Below are 22,418 nucleotides of genomic sequence, written 5' to 3'. Positions count from 1 at the left end.
CAGGAAACTGCCAAAACTATTCGCGGTCGACCGGCCCGGGCGACCGATCAGATTCCAGAGAGTTTGGCGGTCGACCGGCGCGGTCGACCGCAATCAAAACCCGAGACCAGATTTTCCTACAGGGTTTTGGCGGTCGACCGGGTCGGTCGACCGCGACCTGATCCAGGCTCTCCCAGCCCCCTGTGCACGTTCGCGGTCGACCGACCCGGTCGACCGCAGATCTGTCAGCTCGATTTTTTTCTTGTCTTTTGATTCCAGCTTTCATCTCGAACTTTGGGTCTACACCTTAGACTAACATATTTGACCATTAAGGATATATGTACATGGTTCACAGCTAATAAGTGGACCAACTTAGACTTGACGATCTAACTCAATTATCACATCCAAAGATCAGGGTACAAGCTTAATTTCAGAAATGGGACCCACAAAATTTTGTTTGATTGGATTTTGAATTTAGGACAAGTAAGTACTGTATCTCGATCTTATTGCTGCTGATAATTATCATCGATTATTACTTGTTATCTTTTTTTTTTATCAGAGTTAATTGAACATTCACTCCGTCTTATATTGCGTTGCGTTTCGCCACTAATTATCTTGTAATTTGACTTCAACAAAAGTGAAAACCTGAGCTAAAATTTTGACTATTTTAAAGCCGCGAATCTATTTGCTAGAAAAAGCCTGCATTTTCTATAAGGATAAAAGAGCCAAACTCAGAGAGCGTCTTTGTCAATATTACACGTAACTAAAGAATCATAAAGTATCAATTTAGCAATGTGCAATTAAACATACTACTTTATCAAGCTATTTATTTACGGATTTGGATCTTCTCCACTAAAAAAAAGTAGTGGAGAGACCACTACTTTTAATCTCAATCGTTGATTACTTAATAGACGGTCATGTTACAATCTAAATCTAATACTCATCATACCCCCGTGTATTGCGCTCATTCCTAATTTGCACTCAAAGAAAAAAATCACAACCACCAACTAGGGGTGGTAAATGATCGAATCGAATCGAATACTAAGTTGTTCATATTTGTATTTGTTTAAAATTATCGAATTCGAATGCGGACTCTATTATTCATATATCTAGTTTTTCGAATTTGAACTCGAATACTTGGTATTTGATAAATATTCATGAATATTCACGAATACTTATCGAATATCAAAGTATATTTATTTCGCTAAAGAGTTTAATTTTCAAATAGTATTAAAATTTATAAATTAAAATTATTTCTTTATAATATATGATGTATATATATTTAAATCAAAATTTTAATTAGAAAACAGATTTAAGATTATTTAAGTCTTAAAATCTATATATAAAACTTAAGTAGAAATGGTAAGTGGGTTAAAAATATGACATCATATGTGCAATAATACAAATAATAAACTGTGATCAAATTTTAAACGAATATTTAATAGACAAACGAATCGAATATACATCTGGTTAAATTCTATTCGTTAATAAACTTGAATACTAAAAAATATTTGTTTAGTGATAAATGAACTATCGAATCGAATATGACCGAATAGTTATTCAAACAATTATCGAACCATTTATTAATTATTTGGTTCATTTCCACCCCTACCACCAACTAGATAATCAATAATTATGATTATGTAGTGATCGCTCCACTACCTTTTAGATAGTGAAGAGGATCTGAATCCTTTATTTACTTGATCCTAAAGGGGGCCTAATGCCAGCTTTTAATAAAAGCAGAGGACTCAAATGGTCCCCTCCACCATTCGTATATAGAATTACCTTTTAGATTGGTATTGATTGCAGAGACCCTTGTTAAATTATTTTTATTTAACGGGCGTGCTACATAAAGAGCATCCATTTTGAATCAATTACCCCTAATCTAAAAAATCATCATAATTAGCGTATATTATAATGAATTTGTCAAAAAAAAAAAAAATTCACGCAGGGGGTCTATATGTAATAATAAAATTAGATGGATATAGTAAATTCAAACATGGTACTGGGATCAATCTTTATCTAACCCTTTCGTAGATTCTTGCACACCGGTATCTAGATTGGGGTTGAGTACTCCCCAACAAATGGAATTAGAATCAATGCTATGACGCAAGAGAAAACAAAATCCAGTTTAAAGTCTTAATATGTTTGAATGATGGCTGAGATTAGGTCAGCCCAACAGACCCTATATAACGAAAGATCTTATGCCTTTTTTTTTGTATTAGAGAATAGATGTGAACGAAAGCTCGTTTCCATTACTCATTCATGCATACCAAATACGCTATATTTTTCAAAGTCAGCTAGAATGTTTATTTTCACTTTTTCTTTTATTTTCATATTTTATGGCGATGAACATTCCCAATAAGTTGGTAAAGTACGAAAATTTCATTAAGCGGGAATTAAAATAAAAATACATACCAATCATGTTCTGCATGGTTATTAACTATCTATAACAAAAACAAAAGGATTGTCATTTCTGTTTCATTATGTAATCACACTCAAGCATGAGAATGAAAATGAACATTTAGTTCTGTTTCCATGTTTATTCATTTCATTCCTTACTTCATTCTATATTCTCATCCAATTCTCGCATTTCAGACAAGAACGATGGTAGCCAACATGTAATGTTGTTTCTGCGAGGTTTGTTTTTCCTAGAAACCACCTTAAAAATTAGGTAATTATATGAAAAATATCTTTCATTTAAAGTAGATTTTTACTGCAATCAACCACCTCTCAATCAATTTTTCTCTAAAAAATTAAAATTACCCTTTAAAACTCACATTAAAGGCACATGATTCATTTTTTTACTGATTAAGTCTTGTTAGTAGGGGTACTAAACAGTTCGGATGTATCCGAACCAATCATGACTGTATCTCATAAGGATACATATGCGATCGCTAAAATATGAAACCGATCAGATATAGTTTTGAATTCCGACAATTGTATCCGATAAGGACGTGGATGCGGTAGTCAAAATATGAAACCAGCCGGATACTGTTCTGGTTTTCAGATCCGATTTTTTAGTTGGGTATGGTTTAGATACGATTACTGGGTTGCACATGCGTATATGATCCTGATATCGGGATGCTTTCTTTTTCAAGAAAATTACTAAAAAGCGCATCCTAACCGTTGTCGTTGGACTACAAATATAGTATTTGTATAGAGGAGTAGATAAGTGATTCTATTTGTATATATTATCTTATCTATGTGATTATATGTATTTTTGTCATATCCATGTCATATATATTTCCTAAATGTCCAATTTGTATCTGTGATCATATCCATATCTGATCTCTGATATCTGAACCGTACCCGTTTCCTTTTAATGAGGATATAAATATGACTTTTCCTAACATATATAAGATTATCCATATTCTCGTATCTGTATCCATATTCGTTTTTATAAAACGGATATAAATATGATAAATGTTATATCCAAATTGAATGCATCCTACTTGTTAGGATACAATTCACACCCTTGAAGTTGATTTTTAAGCTTATTTTTTAGTGAAAATTTTACTTGAAAGATGTTGATTGCGATAAAACTCTACTTTAAATGTAATTTATGTATAAACTAACATTCAAATAATGATTTCTTATAATTACTCTATTTTTATGGAGGTTTCTAGGCAAAACCCCTTTCTAAGATTGCCACACTTATGCTGCTGAGAAATGACACAACACCTATCCAGCTTTTATTAATGACTTGCGCGCACGTGGGTTGCATAAAATGTGAACCTGTATCTAGATTTTACAGCGTTTTTGGCAGACTTTCTAAAGTTAAGTATCAAAGTATGTTTCCAAGGCCACATATTCTACATTCGATTGGGCTTCGGTTTATTCCTTGTCAACATGGCCAACAGCCCACATGCCCATCTCCGTCTCTAATATTTTTTTTCCCGGGACTAATTGCGATTAGATCTATGTAGTGAATAGACACCTTTTTCTATTTGTGAGAATAGACTGCTATAATACTGATCCATGTTAAAAGTCCAAAAAATTAGCAATTTGGAATCTAATTCTCAAAAAATAGAATTATAGGGAGGTCTATTCACCTCCTTAAAACACTTCTTTACTTTTTTAAGAGCAAAAAAAAGTACACTTAGAGAGTCTATTCGCACAAATAAAAATATATAGCTCTCATCTGTGAGTTTATCTTGGTGACGTGTTTTGAAGAGTGAAGATAATGAAGAGGCAAACATCAATTAAAAAGATGTCCTAGTCATCATCAACTAGGTGTTTGCAGGTAACACGCATTGCTCTTTTTAGCTAAGGATCACGTACTGGAAAGGCTTTATAAGAAAAGGTTTAAATAATTAGTTGATCACTAATGAATCTTCTGATGCCCAACTTGAGTGATCTGTTGTCGGCCGCATTTTTGGCCATGCACAAGTCGGAGAGGCAAGCTTTTGGTCCAAAACTTTTTTCTCAAACCCAACATGACGTAATAAAATTTCCTGGAGAGATATTGAAATATTAGTATTTGCAAAGATCGCATGTCAAAACAATTTGCCAATTAGAGGACTCTGAGGGTGTTTGGGATCTCATTTTTTTAGTCAAGCTAGCTTTTAAGGTTATTTTTTCTCTTTTTAGAAGAAAAGACAATGGGTGAGCACATACCCCCTGTTAGATATAGGTGCCCTGCATGTAATAATTGCATATTGTAACAGGAGCTATATGAATATAACATCCTTGTTCAAAATAATAATATGCTATTTTGGTCAGTATTTATCTGGTATTTTCTAAATACAGATAAAATTCTTAGAATGATACTAGACTATCAAAATTTCGATAGTGATCGTAATGAAGAAAAGATCTGATTAGTCGCTAACGTATATTCTAAAATGTTCCTAATCGATGAAGTGTTGAGATATGACATCATCACTTTGGTAAAGACTAGTGATGAAGTGTTGAGATATGACATCATCACTTTGGTAAAGACTAGTGTATACTCTATTTGTCCTTTAGAAGGACGATGATCCATCTCTGACATCATCACTTTGGTAAAGACTAGTGTATACTCTATTTGTCCTTTAGAAGGACGATGATCCATCTCTTCGATCATTGATGCTGAGACATCAAGATAGTGTATACAGGTGACTCATTAGTGAATGAGTTGATTGAACGACTCACTGAGAATATCTAGTTACTTAATTGTCAAATAGAAGTTCTAAAGTGATATAGTACAAAGTAGTCTTTTGACCTGAGGCATGAGTGCAATATCTTACATGTCAGTATATGTGTACTTAGACTTTTACCTAACCACAGTTCTCATTGAGTTGTGCATAACGGTTCTTGTTGGTGCATCCCGAGACATAAGTAGATATTGAGATGCCAAGATGGGATTCGTCTCTCCCAGTATAGGGGGTTGGTATCATAAGATTGTTTGTATAACAATAGCCTGAAAATCCTTGGCCAAGGTAAATAAGATAAATTGAGTGTCAGTTTGATCTTAAAGGTTATGAGTTTGATATCAACAAACACTAATCAAGCTATTAGGGTTTGATAGTTTACCATACCCTAGGCTCGATAGTTTGACATTATTTGACGAAGAGACCGAACTATACAATGTTATCACTGAGTGGTCCTGATAAAATTATGTAAGCATCTTGGAGATATTTATCACAACTTATACCCAGGTAGTCTTCATGTGTAGCTAGCACCTCTGTTATACTTGTGGATAAAATCTACTGCCGAGTCTTAAGTTGGGCTCTAGAGTCACACCAAGCGCGTACTTGAATCCTATGAAATATAATTTATAGAGTTAAATGTGTATGATTGATACGTATATATGATTTTCACCGGATACACATAAATGATTATATGTATCGGTAAAATCAGAATGCTATGTGCTTAAGAAATGAATCCAGTATTTTTTCCATAAAGTTAACTTTTAGTCAACTAGTTGACTTTTTGGTCAACAGTTGACTTTTGTAACTTTTAGTCAACTAGTTGACTTTTTGGTCAACAGTTGACTTTTGGTCAACTCATTGATTTTTTGGTCATATGATGACTTATTATTGGTCAACTCATTGATTTTTTGGTCATATGATGACTTATTAGTTAATGATTGGAAAATTACGCAATACCATATTTATGAAACACCGTATTGATGTGGTATTTTTATTTATGAAATACACACTTCTTTATATCTTGATTAATGAGTCATGAGATGAGTCATAAGGTGGTATGGTTTGGAAACATGGTTTAAGCACATAGTTTTGATTCTTCATGACTTTTTACATGACTCGTGAGATGAGTCATTACATGACTCATGAAAGGAATTATTACATTTAGATGACTCATGGAATGACTCATGAGATGAGTCATGACATATCTCACTCTATATATATGAGCTCTCTATCTTATGAAAAGGTTAATAAAAAATTGGTTAAGTGGTTTTTTCCATAAGAGAGTAAAAGAGAGCAAAAGAGAGCTCAACCTCTTACTAAACTCTAGCAATCTTTAAGTAAGATGAAGTAGTAGGATTTTATAGTACCCCGGGGTGGATATTTTGCCTTGTGTCTCAAGAAGACTCTGATTTTATCAAGCTCACTTGAAGACTTGGAGATCCACTACAATGAGGTTTACAACAACAAGGAGAACGAGCTAGAGGTTGTTCGATCTACCATTGAATCACACTACGAAAGTAAGCTTTCAAAGCTCTTGGTTGCTCTCTTTATTATGGGATCATGTTGGATTTAATTAGGATGGTTCTAGTTTGTATTTTATGCTCTCTACATGCTTAGTATTATTATACATACAGTCTTCCATTACGTATTTTGTATGTAATTAGCACAAATTTCCAACATGGTATCAGAGCCATGATTCCATCTAATTAAATCTTAACAAGCACATCTAACTCATGGAGGACTTTATTCTTGCTTCTAATTACTAGTGTAGATGAAACTAGTTAATTAATACAAGTTGTTTTGTAATTAGTTATACTAGTTATTGATTCAAAAATGTTATTTTTGGTTCATAAGTTTTTAAGAGTAAAAACACTTGTATAAATTGCAAAACACTTACTTTACAACTAGTGTTGTTGTATGTTAGAAGCATGATAGTCCTATTTGAGTTAGGATAATCCCTATGTTATCTAGTTTTCTAATTTGTTACATAACTAGATAGATGCATATTTCTTAATGTTGATTAAGTTATATACTTTATATCATCTTGCGTGGAAGTTATGTTTATGGATGATAGTGGACAACGATTCTCTTGCATTTATTGTATTGATGTAATATAGCTAGAAATGTAATATTATTTTCGGCCTCTTCCCTCCCCGAGTATGAGCTAGGTTTAGGCACTTGCTCACCGATCATGGGCTACGCCTACGGGTATAGGCCCTTGTTCGGGTGCGGGGGGTTATGGTTATTTAGTTTAGTTATTTTATTTATAGCTTTTATTTTATATTCAATGTAATATTATTACCCATCCTAGGAGATGGTTTTTTCCATTATAAATAAGGCTTGCACGTCCTATGTACATGTGATTATAATAATACAGGATTTGCAAGGGAGCTAGCATTGCAAGGGGATGCAAATTTTTTACTAAAATATAATTAGTATAGTTGCATTTTTATTCCTTTAGTTGTCCACTACCATTTCATATTGCTTTTACATATATTGATATGTTGGTTGTGCCCCAATTGTAGATGTTAATACAATTGGGTGCTATATTCTACAAAGTTTATATCTCTATCTCACTAGAGAAATAGTTTTTTATTATAAAAACTCATTTTAAACTTTGTGATACGTGGCAATAAAAGTTTATTGACTATAGAGTGGTGAGACCGGCATTAACATAGCGTTAGTGTGAAAGATAAATAAACCTAAAGCAGTTAAAAGAAATGTATTTAGAGCGAACTTTTAACTAGTGTCAAGGAAATTAATTATGAGATATAGCTCATGGGGTGATGCCCAAGTTAAGATTAGGAGTGATGCCTAATCTTTCGCGCTATAGTCTTTAAGATTGTAATGAGTAAGTTTAGAGAGAATATGAGAGTTGATTATATATGTGAGCTTGAGAGATTGTGAGACGAAAGTTGAGTGGTTTCTCTTGTAGTTCTCCCTGATACATAGTAGATTTCTCGTATTGTTGCCCATTGGATGTAGGTTGAAGTTGATCAATCAAACCACGTAAATCACGGTATTCTTTCTTCTTAATTGTGGTCGTTTTCTATCTTGTCGATTGTGGGTTTACGCAGATCGTAATAGGCGAAGAGACTAAAATCCGTAACACTTTTTAAAAACTAGCTTACCCGAGCTAATTAAAAACTAGCTTACAAGCTCGCCTAAATACGCTAGGTTTGATAAAAACAAAAAAACCTATTCCACCGAAATAAATTTTATGGTATTTTGATCATAAAAGACAAAAACTACTAAAAACAAGCATAACTTATAAGCTCCAAAAAATTAGCCCTCCTAAACATCCATTTTAATCCATTCTATATAAGAATGGCTCGACTTACATTGATGCTACTGTTGCTTTTAGGGTCTGTTTGTTTGCTTAAAAAAAGTGGGAAATCAAAGAAATGGAAAAGTATTTCTAAGAAGAATTGTTTTGGGAGTGTTTGGTTTGCTAAAAAAAAAAAGGAAATCAAAGAAATGGAGATGAGATAAGATGAGTTGTCACCTTATTATAGGATGATGTGAGTGATTTTTTAAGAAAACTTGTATTGATGTTGTTTGGTTGGCGAAAAAATAAGGAAATGAATTATAAGAAACATATTTCTTGTAATAGGTTGTTTTCTTTTGTTTGGTTTATTCTTAAAAATAAGAAAATAGATGAGATGAGATAAGTTATCATTATATTATTGGATGATGTGACCCACACTTAAGGAAATTGTTTTCCTAGTTTTTTGGGAGGAAATAGGTGAAAATGAAATGTTGATGAGATGAAATGAGTTGTCACCATCTTATTGGATGATGTGAGTGATATGAAATGATGAGATGAGATGGGTTGAGTGATATTGTGGATGAAAATAATATTTTATTAGATTTGGTGGATGAGTTGTTGGATAAAAATAATATTTTATTAGATATGGTGATGTGGTGGATGAGTTGTTGGATGAAAATAATATTTTATTAGATGTGGTGGATGAGTTGTTAGATAAAAATAATATTTTATTAGATGTTGTGGGTGGGTTTTAGGGATGGAAATGGATGAAATTGTACTTTTTGAGTTTTTTTGGTTTTCATTTCTATTTCTTGGTTTTTTAGGAAATAACCAAATAGACCCTTAAGGGCAATGATTGAAAAGAAGATAAGAAGAGAGAAAGGAAGAAGAAAATGGAGACAATGGGGACAAAGCCCCACTTATCCTCATCTTATTTTCACTCTCCTCTCTAACTATTGCCCTCAAAATTCTATAGAATAAATATGTACAAATGGCGCCCAACACGTGATCATGCTTGTAACTAACTTACATCTAGGTGGCTAACAATAATTAACTTCTTTATAAAGTTTAAGTTAACTATATAGTATAGGTAATGGAACTACTAAATTAGTTCTCGAGAGTTAACTAACAAATCCGTTCTCCGTTAAGGGCGTGTTTGTTTCAAATCATATAATTTTAGGATATGAATTTCACCATGAGATTTGAAATCCATAGGTGTTTTGTTATGGGTTGGGATTTTTAAAATGTTGTTTGTTTCATTAATATTTTGGGATTTGGGATACTACAATTTGTAATATTTGAAGCTAAAATTATAGCATTACCAAATGTTAAAATTTTACAATGTGATAAATATGCTATCTTGGTGAGGTTACCTCCCACAAAAAGACAATTAGGATTTGTCAAATCCTCTCCAATTGAGAGGTAAGCACACTCATTTATGAGATTTGTCAAAATCCTCTCCAATTGATAGGATTTGGCAATTCTAAAAATTTGGCACTTTTTGCACTTTTGGGATTCAATATTCTAAAAATTTTCTTAAAACAAACATCATATATGGAATACCAAAATACAAAAAAACTCACTTTTTGATCTCAAAACTTGTAATCCATACCAAATGCAAAAAATTTTGGTGAAACAAACACCCCCTAAGTGTTTGTTTGTTTACAAAGAAGTAGTAAATGAAATAGGCGTAATTTATGTTACTTTCGAGAGAAAAAATATATGTTTGTTTCTTTAAAAACGCTATTTCCTATATTTCCTTGAAGTTGACGTGGCACCTACATGACATCTCTACTTCTTGAATATTTTTCCTGCCCTCAAGATTTCGACATACCTCGTAAGTAGATGAAATTGAGTCAATTTAGGAATAAAATCATTTTTGTTATTATATGGATATTTTCATACTCTAAATAAAATCTCGGTATTCTTTCTTCTTGATTGTGGTCGTTTTCTATCTTGTTGATTGTTGGTTAACACAGATCGTAATAGGCGAGGAGACTAAAATCAGTAACACTTTTTAAAAACTAGCTTACCCGAGCTAATTAAAAACTAGCTTACAAGCTCACCTAAATACGCTAGGTTTGACAAAAACAAAAAAAAACCTATCCTACCGAAATAAATTTTATGGTATTTCGATCATAAAAGACAAAAACTACTGAAAACAAGCATAACTTATAAGCTCCAAAAATTTAGCCCTCCTAAACACCCATTTTAATCCATTCTATATAAGAATGGCTCGACCTACATTGATGCTACCGTTGTTTTTAAGGGCAATGATTGAAAAGAAGATAAGAAGGAAGAAGAAAATGGAGACAATGGGGACTTAAAGTCCCACTTATCCTCATCTTATTTTCACTCTCCTCTTTAACTATTGCCCTCAAAATTCTAAAGAATAAATATGTACAAATGGCGCCCAACACGTGAACATGCTTGTAACTAACTTACATCTAGGTGGCTAACAACAATTAACTTCTTTATAAAGTTTAAGTTACTATATAGTATAGGTAATGGAACTACTAAATTAGTTCTCGATAGTTCACTAACAAATCCGTTCTCCATTAAGTGTCTATTTGTTTACACGGAAGTAGTAAATAAAATATGTAATATTTTCTTAGAAGTTGACGTGACATCTACAAGACATCTCTACTTCTTGAATATTTTTCCTACCCTCAAGTCTCCGAAGTACCTCCTAAGTAGATGAAATTGAGTCAATTTAGGAATAAAATCAATTTTGTTATTATATAAATATTTTCATACTCTAAATAAAATCCCGAAAAATCATCTTTTTCTCTTCCTAACAATATTTATTATTGCTACCAAACCAAAAAAAAAGCTAATGAAGTGGAAGAAACATTATTTCCTCTACTTTTAAAATTTTACGAAACAAACAGAAAAGAAAGTACTTCCGCTACTTCCTAATTCATAATTTCAGAAGTAATAGATTTGATTTATTTCTTACTTCTAATATTTCCGATCAATCAAACATGTCCTAATATAAATGATGATTTTTAACCAAAAATCCTACAATCCCTCCATTCACGAGTCCCGCCACAAATCCTACAACCCCCCTCAATTCACAAATCCCACCACCAATCCCGTCACGTATCCAGTAACAAACCCTACAAACCCCATAACGACCCCAATAACAAACCCAGTCAACCAACCGGTGACAAATCCGGTAACAACATATCCATCCGTTTCCACCTCCGACGGGCACAGTGCCCGTTACGCCCGTTGCTGGATCAGGGCAGACTTGGCGCGTGGCGAGGAGCGATGTGCCGGAGAATCCCTTCTCCGTTAATATAGAGGATGATTTTTAACCAAAAATTCATGAAAACAAGCACGAGACAAACTAACTAGGATGCATCTTTATGACTCTCTCTCTTTTGAAATTTTATTAAAAGTAAAGACTACTACTTCTCTTTCCAGGTCTCATAATTTTGCAAAGTTAACAATTTGAACCAGTGTGATGATTAAAAAATAACCTCAATTTTACTTCTCTCAGAGATACAGACAGAGGATCATAAAGATTAGAGAGGTTTAACAGATTCCTTGTATTGTGGATACAGAGTGTCCACTCTCATCCATGTTACACTGTCTTTTTTTGTTTAGTTTTGTTTATTTCATCTTTTTTCCATCAGTACTTCCATCATACACTTTTGATTTCTCTACTTTAGCTTTATCACACTTTTCTTGTCCACCTTCATCTTTTTTCTTACCCTTCTTAATACCACTCCCTCCCTTTTTCTTCTCTCTTAACTCCCAACTCTGGATGCGTAATGCACTACTCTAATCCTGCAACTCGAGAGATCACTTGGAGAGCTCACTTTGGTCTTTTCAAAATTCTCCGTATATCACTCTAATAATGGCTGGAGAACAAACTGAGGGAAAAAGTTTCTTTGTTGCCTTACTTCTCATTTTTAGTCACGTTTGTAACTGTTCAGGTCAGTTTCACCGTCTTCTAGTCATTTTAAGGCTGTTTTGATTCTCCTTGTTAGCTAATTGGTTGATACTTGCATTTTTCTCGGAAGGATTTTTCTTTGAATATATGAGCCAAGTGAGGTACTTATATATATTTCTCTGTTAATGAGCAGTTAATTTATAGTCGAAGTAAAGTACCTGTATTTTTCGCTCTTTTTTTTCCCCCCATCCTTGCAATGTGACGGGGAAAAGAATATTGAAAACTTGTAATTTGAGGCAAAACGCACATTACGAAACTTTACATTTATGCTCCTTAATTAACTTTATGAGTGTCTCCTATATATCTTTTCTTATCAATTGTCTAGTCTTTACCAAGTTTGAGTAGATTCTGATAGTTTTAGTTATTTTTCATCTGCAGGTTTTGTATCAGTTTTCTCTACTGTTTTGCATGATAACATTTGTCAAATTACTTGTTCGAATATCTGTATTAGTTTAGGTAAGATATTGAATAACTGTGGTTAATTTTTTGCTGAAACTCCTTGCAGGAACCTCGGTAGGCTTCTCTTATGATGCAACACAAAATAACTTTGAAGCATGGTCGCCGGAAGAAACACTAGCCTTTGTTCAAAAGAACAACATATCATCGCAATTTAGAGTATTTCATTCCAAGGCAGAAGCCTATTTAGATTCATTCTCCAACACTCAAATCCCCATCAATTTCTTTCTGAATCCTATTGAACCCAAAAGTCTCATCTCATGGCTTGAAACCCACACGCTAAAACATCTCCCTCGCTTGAACATAAACACCATTGTAGTTAATACCACAAAACATGACTTCACTTCCCTCCTCCATATATTTAACTCAATCCATTCAGTGTTGGAAAAATTCGACCTTGACGAAAAAATAGAAGTTTCTTTTAGGTTCTCTCTCAGTGACCTTGAGAAAAACCTCCCAAGCATGATGAGGCTTGTAAATAAAACCAATTCATCGATATTTATTGAGACTTTCGTGGGTAGAGATCGAAACTTAGGAGATGGATTTGTTCATTCCGTTCTCGAAAGAGCTCTTTATATTTGTTCTTTTCTTCTTCCCTATCCTGAAATCCCTTTATTCCTCAATGTCAAGAGTTCGATAGTCCCTAGTGGCGCAGAAATGGCTGAATTCACTGAGAAACTGGAAAAATCTATAGACAACCATCCTGAGGTTAAAAATAGGATTTCTGCTCTATTCATCGACATATCCTCTATATCCAAAGCTAAGTTTCTTGACGAGAAAACCACAATGATTCATGACATTTTCCCTCCAATTACCGTTCCAAGCACAGAACCGCCGCCAAATACCGTTACTATTCCACCCACCAATCCAGCTACTTTTCCTACCAATTCGCCGATCACAAATCCAACCACAAATCCTACAACAACCTCAGTCCCATATCCTTACCCAAATCCTACAATCCCCCCTCCAATCACATATCCTTACACAAATCCTACAATCCCTCCATTCACGAGTCCCGCCACAAATCCTACAATCCCCCCTCAATTCACAAATCCCACCACCAATCCCGTCACGTATCCAGTAACAAACCCTACAAACCCCGTAACGACCCCAATAACAAACCCAGTCAACCAACCGGTGACAAATCCGGTAACAACATATCCATTTCCCCCGCCAACGGGCACAGTGCCTGTAACACCTGCAACCGCGGTACCAACGGGCACAGTGCCCGTTACGCCTGTTGTTGGATCAGGGCAGACTTGGTGCGTGGCGAGGAGCGATGTGCCAGAGAATGCGCTTCAGAATGCACTTGATTATGCTTGTGGGATTGGAGGTGTGGATTGTTCCGCCATACAGATGACAGGGGGCTGCTATAATCCGAATAGTTTACAAGCTCATGCTTCGTATGCTTTTAATAGTTACTATCAGAGGAATCCAGTGCCAAGTAGTTGTGATTTTGGAGGGACGGCTACGCTTGTAACTACTAATCCGAGTAAGAATTTTTCGCTTTTAGTGTTTCTTCAGTCTCGCTATCATCGTGAATGTGATGTGATTTACATGAAGCATAAAAGATAAGTTCTTGCTGAGGTATCCCATTCCCGAATTCATGCATACAAAAAAAACCATGAAGCTTCATGTATGGTCGATTCTTTCATGTAAACTTAGTGGCCTATTCAAGTAGTCCCTTATGCTTTTGATAGTGTTCCTTCATATATTAACCACTCATGAGGTTCTGCCGCTGTAGACAATAATGAAATAAAATTACAAAACAGATAAAATGTAGAAAAGTTCAAGATTTCTAGTTACCATATTGATAGAAATTGTCAAGAAAAAAACAATCAGAGTGCAATACACCCATGATTCCTTATTCACCACTGTTGCCAATAGGTAATCTCTATGTAGGCTGATGTAGTATGTAATCGCGCGTAGCGGAACCTAAAGATATCCTAGCATGTTTTCTAGTAATCAAAAATAGTTTAGAGATTACCATATACGATCATTATAGGATTGCCACGTATTTCATGGTAAAGTTCTGAACATCAATTTGAGGAAGAGGTGCTGACGGCCCCTATTTTTGTTTTTTTCTCTATTTATATTGCATCAGATTTTAATACATGAACCATTCCTTTAAATTCAAAACATCCAAATTATTTCATCATAACTCATATTCTTTCAAATTATATCAGGTAGTGGAACTTGCAACTTCCCATCATCATCGAGGTAAGAACATTACATAACAGAACCATGAACTCAAGTGACACTTGCACAAAACATCAAATATACAACAGATACTCAAAACATACCACTTTCTATGCAGTTCTGGTTCCAGCGTGAACCCCAGCCTGAATCCCGGCATTAACCCTGGCCAGAATCCTGGCATGAGTCCTGGCTTGAATCCAGGCATTAATCCTGGCATGAATCCGGGCCTGAATCCTGTCTCGAATCCTACTTATGGCTCAGGCACGGGATCCACAGGTATCGGCACTGCACCCAGCGGTGTGAATCCTACTTTTGGCTCAAGTTCTGGTTCAGGCTCATCGGTTCTAAATACTAACTCTGATGGCTCCAATACAGTTTTTGGTTCGGATAATCCCACGGGCTCATTCAACAGAAGCTCGTCGGTTCATCCTGGAGTCTGGATTTTGTTTGCAATCGTGTTCACTGTGTTGAAGCTTATTCTATAACATCTGATAGAACTTGTACTAGAGAGTTTGAAACAGCTACAGTGAAACTAGTGTAGATGTGTAAATTAAGGGATTTGGTTGTAGAAATCTAGCTTGCTGTTTGTATTGATAGTTTCTGATTTGGTTTTTAGATAAATTAAAGAGTGTTCATTATATGTATAGAGTGGTGTTCTCATTACCAATCTTTCTTCTTCATTTGTTTGAAATATTTTTCTACTAATTTGCAGCGAGAACAATTTAGATGGAGACAATAATCTAACTATTCATTGAGCAGGGAAGTATAAATACTGGAGTTAAAATGAGGACCCGATCATGCAAATTATATAGGCTATCTTGCACCCGCAATGTAAAAGTATCAACCAAATAGTTAAAATTTTGCTCACCGAGAACAATTTCAGAAGCATTATGCATATTAGCAACTGTTCTAATCTTTTCAATCATGGGTTTAATTTCAGAGAATGCACTTTGAACAATTAAATTTAAAATATGACAGATACATCTAACATGAAAAAGTTTACCATGACATGGCAATGACAGAGTTGTTTTGATAAAATCAACAACTACATTGTTATTACTTGCATTATCTAGTGAAAGAGAAAATATTCTTTGATCAATTTCTAGTTTTATAAGTTCTTCAATTATTAAATGTGCAATATTAATATCAGTATGTGACTCTTCAATTATAATAAAAGAAACAACTCTTTTAAACATTTGCCAATTTTTATCAATCCAGTGTGCTGTGATACATAAATAACCAGTTTGCACTCTAGATGTCCAAATATCAGAAGTTAAAGAAAATTTATAGTTTAAATTTTTAAAATAAGAAATTATTTTTTCTTTTTCCTCCTGATAATATTTTAAAATATCACGTTGACATGTTTGACGAAAAATTTTTATAAATGCGGGATAAAAATCATCTCTAAACAAATCTTCAAATTCATTATCTTCTACTAATTTAAAAGAAATGTTTTTTTAAGAACGATAAACCAGATTACGCATTTTCTAGCTCGGACAGCATCATAATTCCAAGTACCGAGACTACCAGAAGAGGAAGATTAAGAAATCATAGATTGTCGGATATCACCTTGAGGATTCTGGCATTTATTGTGTTTTTCTATATGACGTTTGAGGTGGTTGGTGCCGTTCTTATGATGAGCTTGGAAAGTCTGGCCGCACAACGCACATTTAGCCTTCTGGATGATGATCCTACCGTGTTCATCCTTGGTGACGTCTATATTCTCAAATAAATTCCACACATCGGATCTCGGCCTTTTAGGAGCTCTTGGTGCAGATTCGTCGTCACCAGATTCAGAATTAACACCGGTATGAGGAGTAGTTGTTGTAGGAGGACTCATTTCTGGATTAGTAGGAGATAGGTGTTGCTCTTCATAATCAAATCCAGAAGCCATTTGATAGAAGTATTAGAAAATATAAGAGATTATAAGAGAGTATAAGATTGTATAAGAGAGAAGTAGATGAGTTTTGGTGTGAGGAGAAAAAGTAAAAAAAAACCTCTATTTATAGAGGCATCCTCCTAGGCAAATGACCAAAAAACCCTCATAATCTAGCCGTTTTTGACCGTTTTAGGGGCAAAACGGACATTTTTGACTGGGCCGGCCAAGCCCGGTCCGGTCATTTCTGCCCAACGGTCACTATAGGTGACCGTTGGTGCCGGCTTGGCCGCATTTCTTCAGCACCGTCGACGTCTGATGACGTGTCGGCCGCCACACTCCGGCCGGCCACTCGACCATCGGTGTGTTGTCGCCCGGCCAAAATGTTCGGTCAATGAGTTCTGGACGGCCGGCATTGGTCTAAGATCCGAGCGAAGAAAAACTGAGTTTATCACAGGTACCAGACACACTCACAAATTCACTGATCTTGATCGTATAACCGCGCACAACACGAGCGGACAAGGAAGCAATATATGCCCAGATGAAAAGAGCAAATAATAAATATAGAAAAAGAAGAAATATTATAAATAGAAAAAAGCTAAAATAAAATAAAACAAAATAAAATAGAATTAAAAAATAAAAAAACAAACAAAAAAATAAAAAAAGCAAATAGAAAAAATAAATAAAAGAGAAACAAAATAATAAGTAATATAATCAACAAATATATAAATAATATAATAAAAAAACTTAATATACATACAACAATCAATACACAGTAGATACGATCATAAGTAATATCACAGATATATATATATATCAATATACAAAAAAGAATATATCAAAAAAAAAATAAAAAATAACATAACAAAAATAACTAGACCTAACCATAAACTAAAAAAAAAATATACAAAATACAAACAAAAAAAATACCCAGAGAAATACAATAATCAAGCATACACGCAAATCAGACTATAACCAGCATCGATATCTATACACACTTCATTCCAAGCTTTGCTTTCTTCCAAATCTAAATAACACACATAATAATCAACAAAGCCAATTCCGTACCTCACATATAACCAAACACAAAAATACACAATCACAAAACATATAATGGCACAAATACCAAAAAAAAAAGAAAAACCACATATCTATTTCTCTTTTCCTCTCTTCAGATCTAGATCTAGATCTGAAGCCCTCCCTCGGCCACTCGCCCGCTGCAGCACCCGCCCTCTTTCTTCACCTTCGCAAACCGCCAGCCCATCGCCCCTTCTCTTCCTAATAGCCACCAGCCCACCGAACCCCCCTGCATCCTTCAACGACCCACTACCTCCTCCTCCACCTCCACCGAAACCCCCCTATACAACCTTTAAAGAAGCCGGCACCCCCTTGCTCTTCTCCTCCTCTACAAGCCGCCGCCTCCTTTACTTTTTCCTTCCCCGATTAGACAACATCCCTCCTCCTATAGCCGCCGCTTCCTTTCCCTCTTTCCCAAACAGCAAACGACCCCCTTCTCTCATCCCTGTTCCGAGCAACCCCCACAGATCCACCCGCAGCGCCCGCCCACAACCCCCGCTGACATCCGACCGCCATCACATGGCAACCCCCCTGCAGTAAGTTTCTTTAATTTTTTTTTTCAATTTATAGTTTTAAAACAATTTTATAACTAATTTTAATTCTTCACCTCTTCTCATAGCACCGTCGAGCTCCAATCCTCGAGCCCTAAAAGCACCAATCCAGAGTTCTTAGGTATGCAACATCCAATTCTTTGGTTATTTGCTTTCCAAGATCGAATTTTGAATCATGGGTCGAGCTCTGTATCTTTTTGAAATTAGTTTCTCTGTCTTATGGTGTTTAATTTCTCTCTCAGAAGAGAAATTTTCCACCTTCAGTTTTAGATGCAATTACTTTTTGGATACATGATTTTTTATGATTTGTTAATGTATGATTGCTTGAATTTGTAGTTAAGTAGATGAAAATTTTATGGATATTTAAGCTCCAGTAGCGGTGATCCCCTTATAAACGAGCAATTCTCCACAAAGCTTCATTTGTAAATTAGAAGTATCTCCTTTCAACTTCTCAACGACATAAGGTGATATTTTTCATGGATTTTGTTGCTTTTGGTAGTAACAATTTTGTATACAGGTCCAATTATACACTCCTTACATTAATTTCTATATTTGTTTGATAAGTTTCTTCATGTATTATTGTCTTATTCTAAGAATGTCATGAGATTGTTACCCTTCTATTTGGTGACTTTAGAATTTTTATATGTTACAAGGCAATTTTTTAAAAGATAATATTTTCTTCGAAATATTGACTAATTAAGAAAATTAGTGGTATTGAGCTTGGTAAGACAATAATTACTTAACCCTTTTAGTTGTATGATTGCCTGAAGTTATCTGAGTCGATGTTGGCGCTAACCTTTGATTGAATACTAAGATTCAACATTAATTTGGTGCTCAAAGTTTGATTTTTTAAATAAATAAGTTGGGTTTGGAAAAAGTTTATATTTTGTTGGGAATCTGTATACATGTTGAGCATAAAGTGTATGATTTAGTAAAAGTTAGGATTCTGTCATGTGGTCATTCTACAGTTCAAGCTGCCTCTTTAAATCTTGAGGCAAAGAAGAAATTCAAAGGCGGGAAATTGTAACATGATGCGAGTTAAAAATCCCTTATCTGAGTCATATAATGGATTTTTAATAAATGTTTGGTTGATTTACGTTTGGTCCATGTAATATTACGAGCAGGATATTTTCGGTATTTTATGATTGAACTCTAATTTTCTGACAAATGACAAGGGTTCCATTTCTGAGTTATATAATGGGGATATACTGAAGGGTGAGTTAAGAGTTATCTGTAGGGGGGTGTCATGCAACCTATTACCGCATCAAATGCAATCATAGTAACATTTATTTCTTTTGAGTTTGGCTCCATTTTTGCAGTTGATTACATCAAATGCAATCATAGTAACATTTATTTCTTTTGAGTTTGGCTCCATTTTTGCAGTTGATTGCAGTTTCATTTAGCTAGAGTTTAACATCTGATATTTGCAGTTGATTGCAGTTTCATTTAGCTAGAGTTTAACATCTGATATTTGTTTTGCTGAAAATGGCAGTAATGGCTGCAGCGCACTTATCTTTTTTCCTTAGCATGCTTAAGATATCATAATCACTTTTAACTGAATCTTACATTCTTCTTTCTGAATGGATTCATATTCTCTTCCCTCTAGGTAAGTAAATTCATTGCTTACTTATGATTATGATTTATATTGGGTGAAGAATAGAAATGAGTGCTATTCAGAAAGGAGATATGGTGTTAGCGAAGATCACAATTATTAGATTTTATTGCATGATTTGAGAAATTACACATTTGATTTTGTTAGATTTTGATGGTTATTATAATAAGTTATGCATTTTGTGTGAACTTGATTCATTTTTAATCTATTTGATTTTTTATCTTAATTTTTCTAGAATGATAATACATTTTGAAGGCCAAGATCGACCTTAAGAGCAAAACGAACATGGTTGATTACGCCATGGCCATCCACAAGAACCTCTATCACACTGAAGAGGTTCCTCAAGGCCAGATTTGTAACCCTAGGTTTTTTATTCTTCTTTATAGGCTTAGGGTTTTTTATTTGAGTTTTGTTCATTTTTGCTGTTTAAAGATGTTTAATAGGAGAGCGGAGGTCGTTTCGAGGCTGAAATCAAAAGAGGAGTCTGCAGCTCCTTTGATTTCGTTCCTTCAGAATTCATCTTATGTTCAGGAGCACAAGGCTGATAAGCAATACAACATCCAGATGCTCAATGACCGGTTTAAGGTTCTTTTTTTATTTGCTATGGTTGTATTGCTGAATTTATTTAATTTAAAATTGAACATAAATCTGTAGATTAGTTGTTATTTTGCTATAGTGAATTAACTTTTGCAATGTTTTTCCCAATCTTTGATCAAATAGCTAACATTTATTTGGTCGTGCAGATAGAAGCTTTATATCAGTATGCAAAGTTCCAATTTGAGTGTGGGAGCTACTCTGCTGCATATGAATTTTTGTATTAATATCGTGCATTGTTTCACTTTTAGTGAAATGAGCCTTAGTGTACATTGGGGAAAACTTGCAGCTGAGATTTTAATACAGAACTGGGATGAAGCTCTTGAGGAACTGAATCGCTTGAAAGAGATAATTGACTCAAAAGGTGATTCTTTATGTCCTTCTTTCCCTCTACACTGCATTAAAAGATAGGATTTGGTTATATGGATCAAATAAACAAGCTGTTTCCTTGAATTAAGAAGTCCATAATTATTAGGAGGGAAAACATTTAGACTTTCTGAAAATGTAGGTACATTTCTGATATAGCAATAGAAAGTAAAGATATATTTCCATTATCATTAATAACTCTCTGACATAATTTCACTATATATTAAGTTTCTTTGTTGTAGTTGGCACAAGATTTTTGACTCCATGGCATATCCCAATTTAGATCTTATGGTTAAAATTATAAGTGATTCCATAGCATGTTTTTATTCGTGGACTTGCTTCCATTTGCGAGGTGAATTTGGGGCTAGATATCTAAAGCTCCACTTTATATATCTGTCTCCTCATCCATTTAATGTTTTCTAAAGCTCCACTTTATATATCTAGAGTCTGATTTTGATCTTAGGGGCTGTTTGGTTCGTTTCCTAGATATATGGAAATGCATTTCTATGTACAAAAACACAAGTTTTGAGTTTTCCAAACTTTTTCAAGAAATAGATTGTTTCGTTTTGGTTCGCACAAAAAATGATAGGAAACTAATATATTTATTTTTCTTGTGTTTGGTTCGCATGGAAAAAAAGAAAAACTTTTGTTTATATGGCAAAAAGCCTACGTGGCTGCAGTTTTCGTCGATTTCACGAGGTTGAGGAAGGAATTGGGGGAGAGAAAAAAATCTGATGTGGCAGTGATTTTCACCGAGTTTCCCTTCTTTAACCTTAACGAACCAAAGATGGGAAAAAACCGACGGAAAACTTATATCCTACGTGGCCACGAAAAATCTGATGTGGAGGCGGTGTAAAACTTTTCCACCGAGTTAAAAAACAAACCAAACATCCCCTTAGAAGAATTTCAGTAAATTTAACAAATAGTAACCCACCTTGGATAGCGCAGTGGCTTGGGGACACAGTGGTAATAATGTCAACGCTTTCCATGCTCCTAGTTCGATCCCATCTGTAGTGTAGAAATTATGAACTCGTGGGATTAGTGGGGCCACGCCCACGTGAGTAGCTGCAAGCAGACAGAGGAAAGTTGCGTGAAGAGACATCATGGGGTCCACTTACCCACGTACAATTTTTCTCTCTTGTTTGCGGATGCGGTACGGCCCACGAACCGCAACAACATATAAAACCTAACGTGTTTTCCCTAGGGTTGTGTGCAAAGGAGGTTTGTGATTTGGTTTTTGCGGCTGGCTACGTGCAAGTACGAAGGTGCAAAGGGTTTTCTTTTGGCTGTGGGAGAAAATTGTGCAGTCAACTTTAGTTCTCTCTTTGGGTGACGTGCAGGAGCCGA

General features: G+C 34.8%; 1 protein-coding gene across 2 annotated transcripts; it reads left to right on the top strand.

Annotated features, from left to right (window-relative positions):
* On the top strand, window positions 11,910–15,639 carry LOC109822524 (glucan endo-1,3-beta-glucosidase 12-like). 2 transcript variants are annotated; one of them, XM_020388743.1, is made up of 5 exons: window positions 11,910–12,323; window positions 12,846–14,288; window positions 14,983–15,016; window positions 15,114–15,271; window positions 15,371–15,639. In XM_020388743.1, exons 1-5 carry the CDS (start codon window positions 12,245–12,247, stop codon window positions 15,478–15,480), a joined length of 1,824 nt encoding a protein of 607 aa, XP_020244332.1. In that variant the 5' UTR covers window positions 11,910–12,244; the 3' UTR covers window positions 15,481–15,639. The 2 variants fall into 2 exon arrangements, with proteins under 2 accessions (XP_020244332.1, XP_020244331.1); XM_020388742.1 differs by having other exon boundaries at window positions 11,911–12,323; window positions 15,114–15,639.

The sequence above is a fragment of the Asparagus officinalis genome, chromosome 8 (genome assembly GCF_001876935.1).
Source record: "Asparagus officinalis chromosome 8, Aspof.V1, whole genome shotgun sequence".
Lineage (NCBI taxonomy): Eukaryota > Viridiplantae > Streptophyta > Magnoliopsida > Asparagales > Asparagaceae > Asparagus > Asparagus officinalis.
Note: the sequence above shows the minus strand (reverse complement) of the source record. Positions and strands in the feature narration are given on the sequence as shown.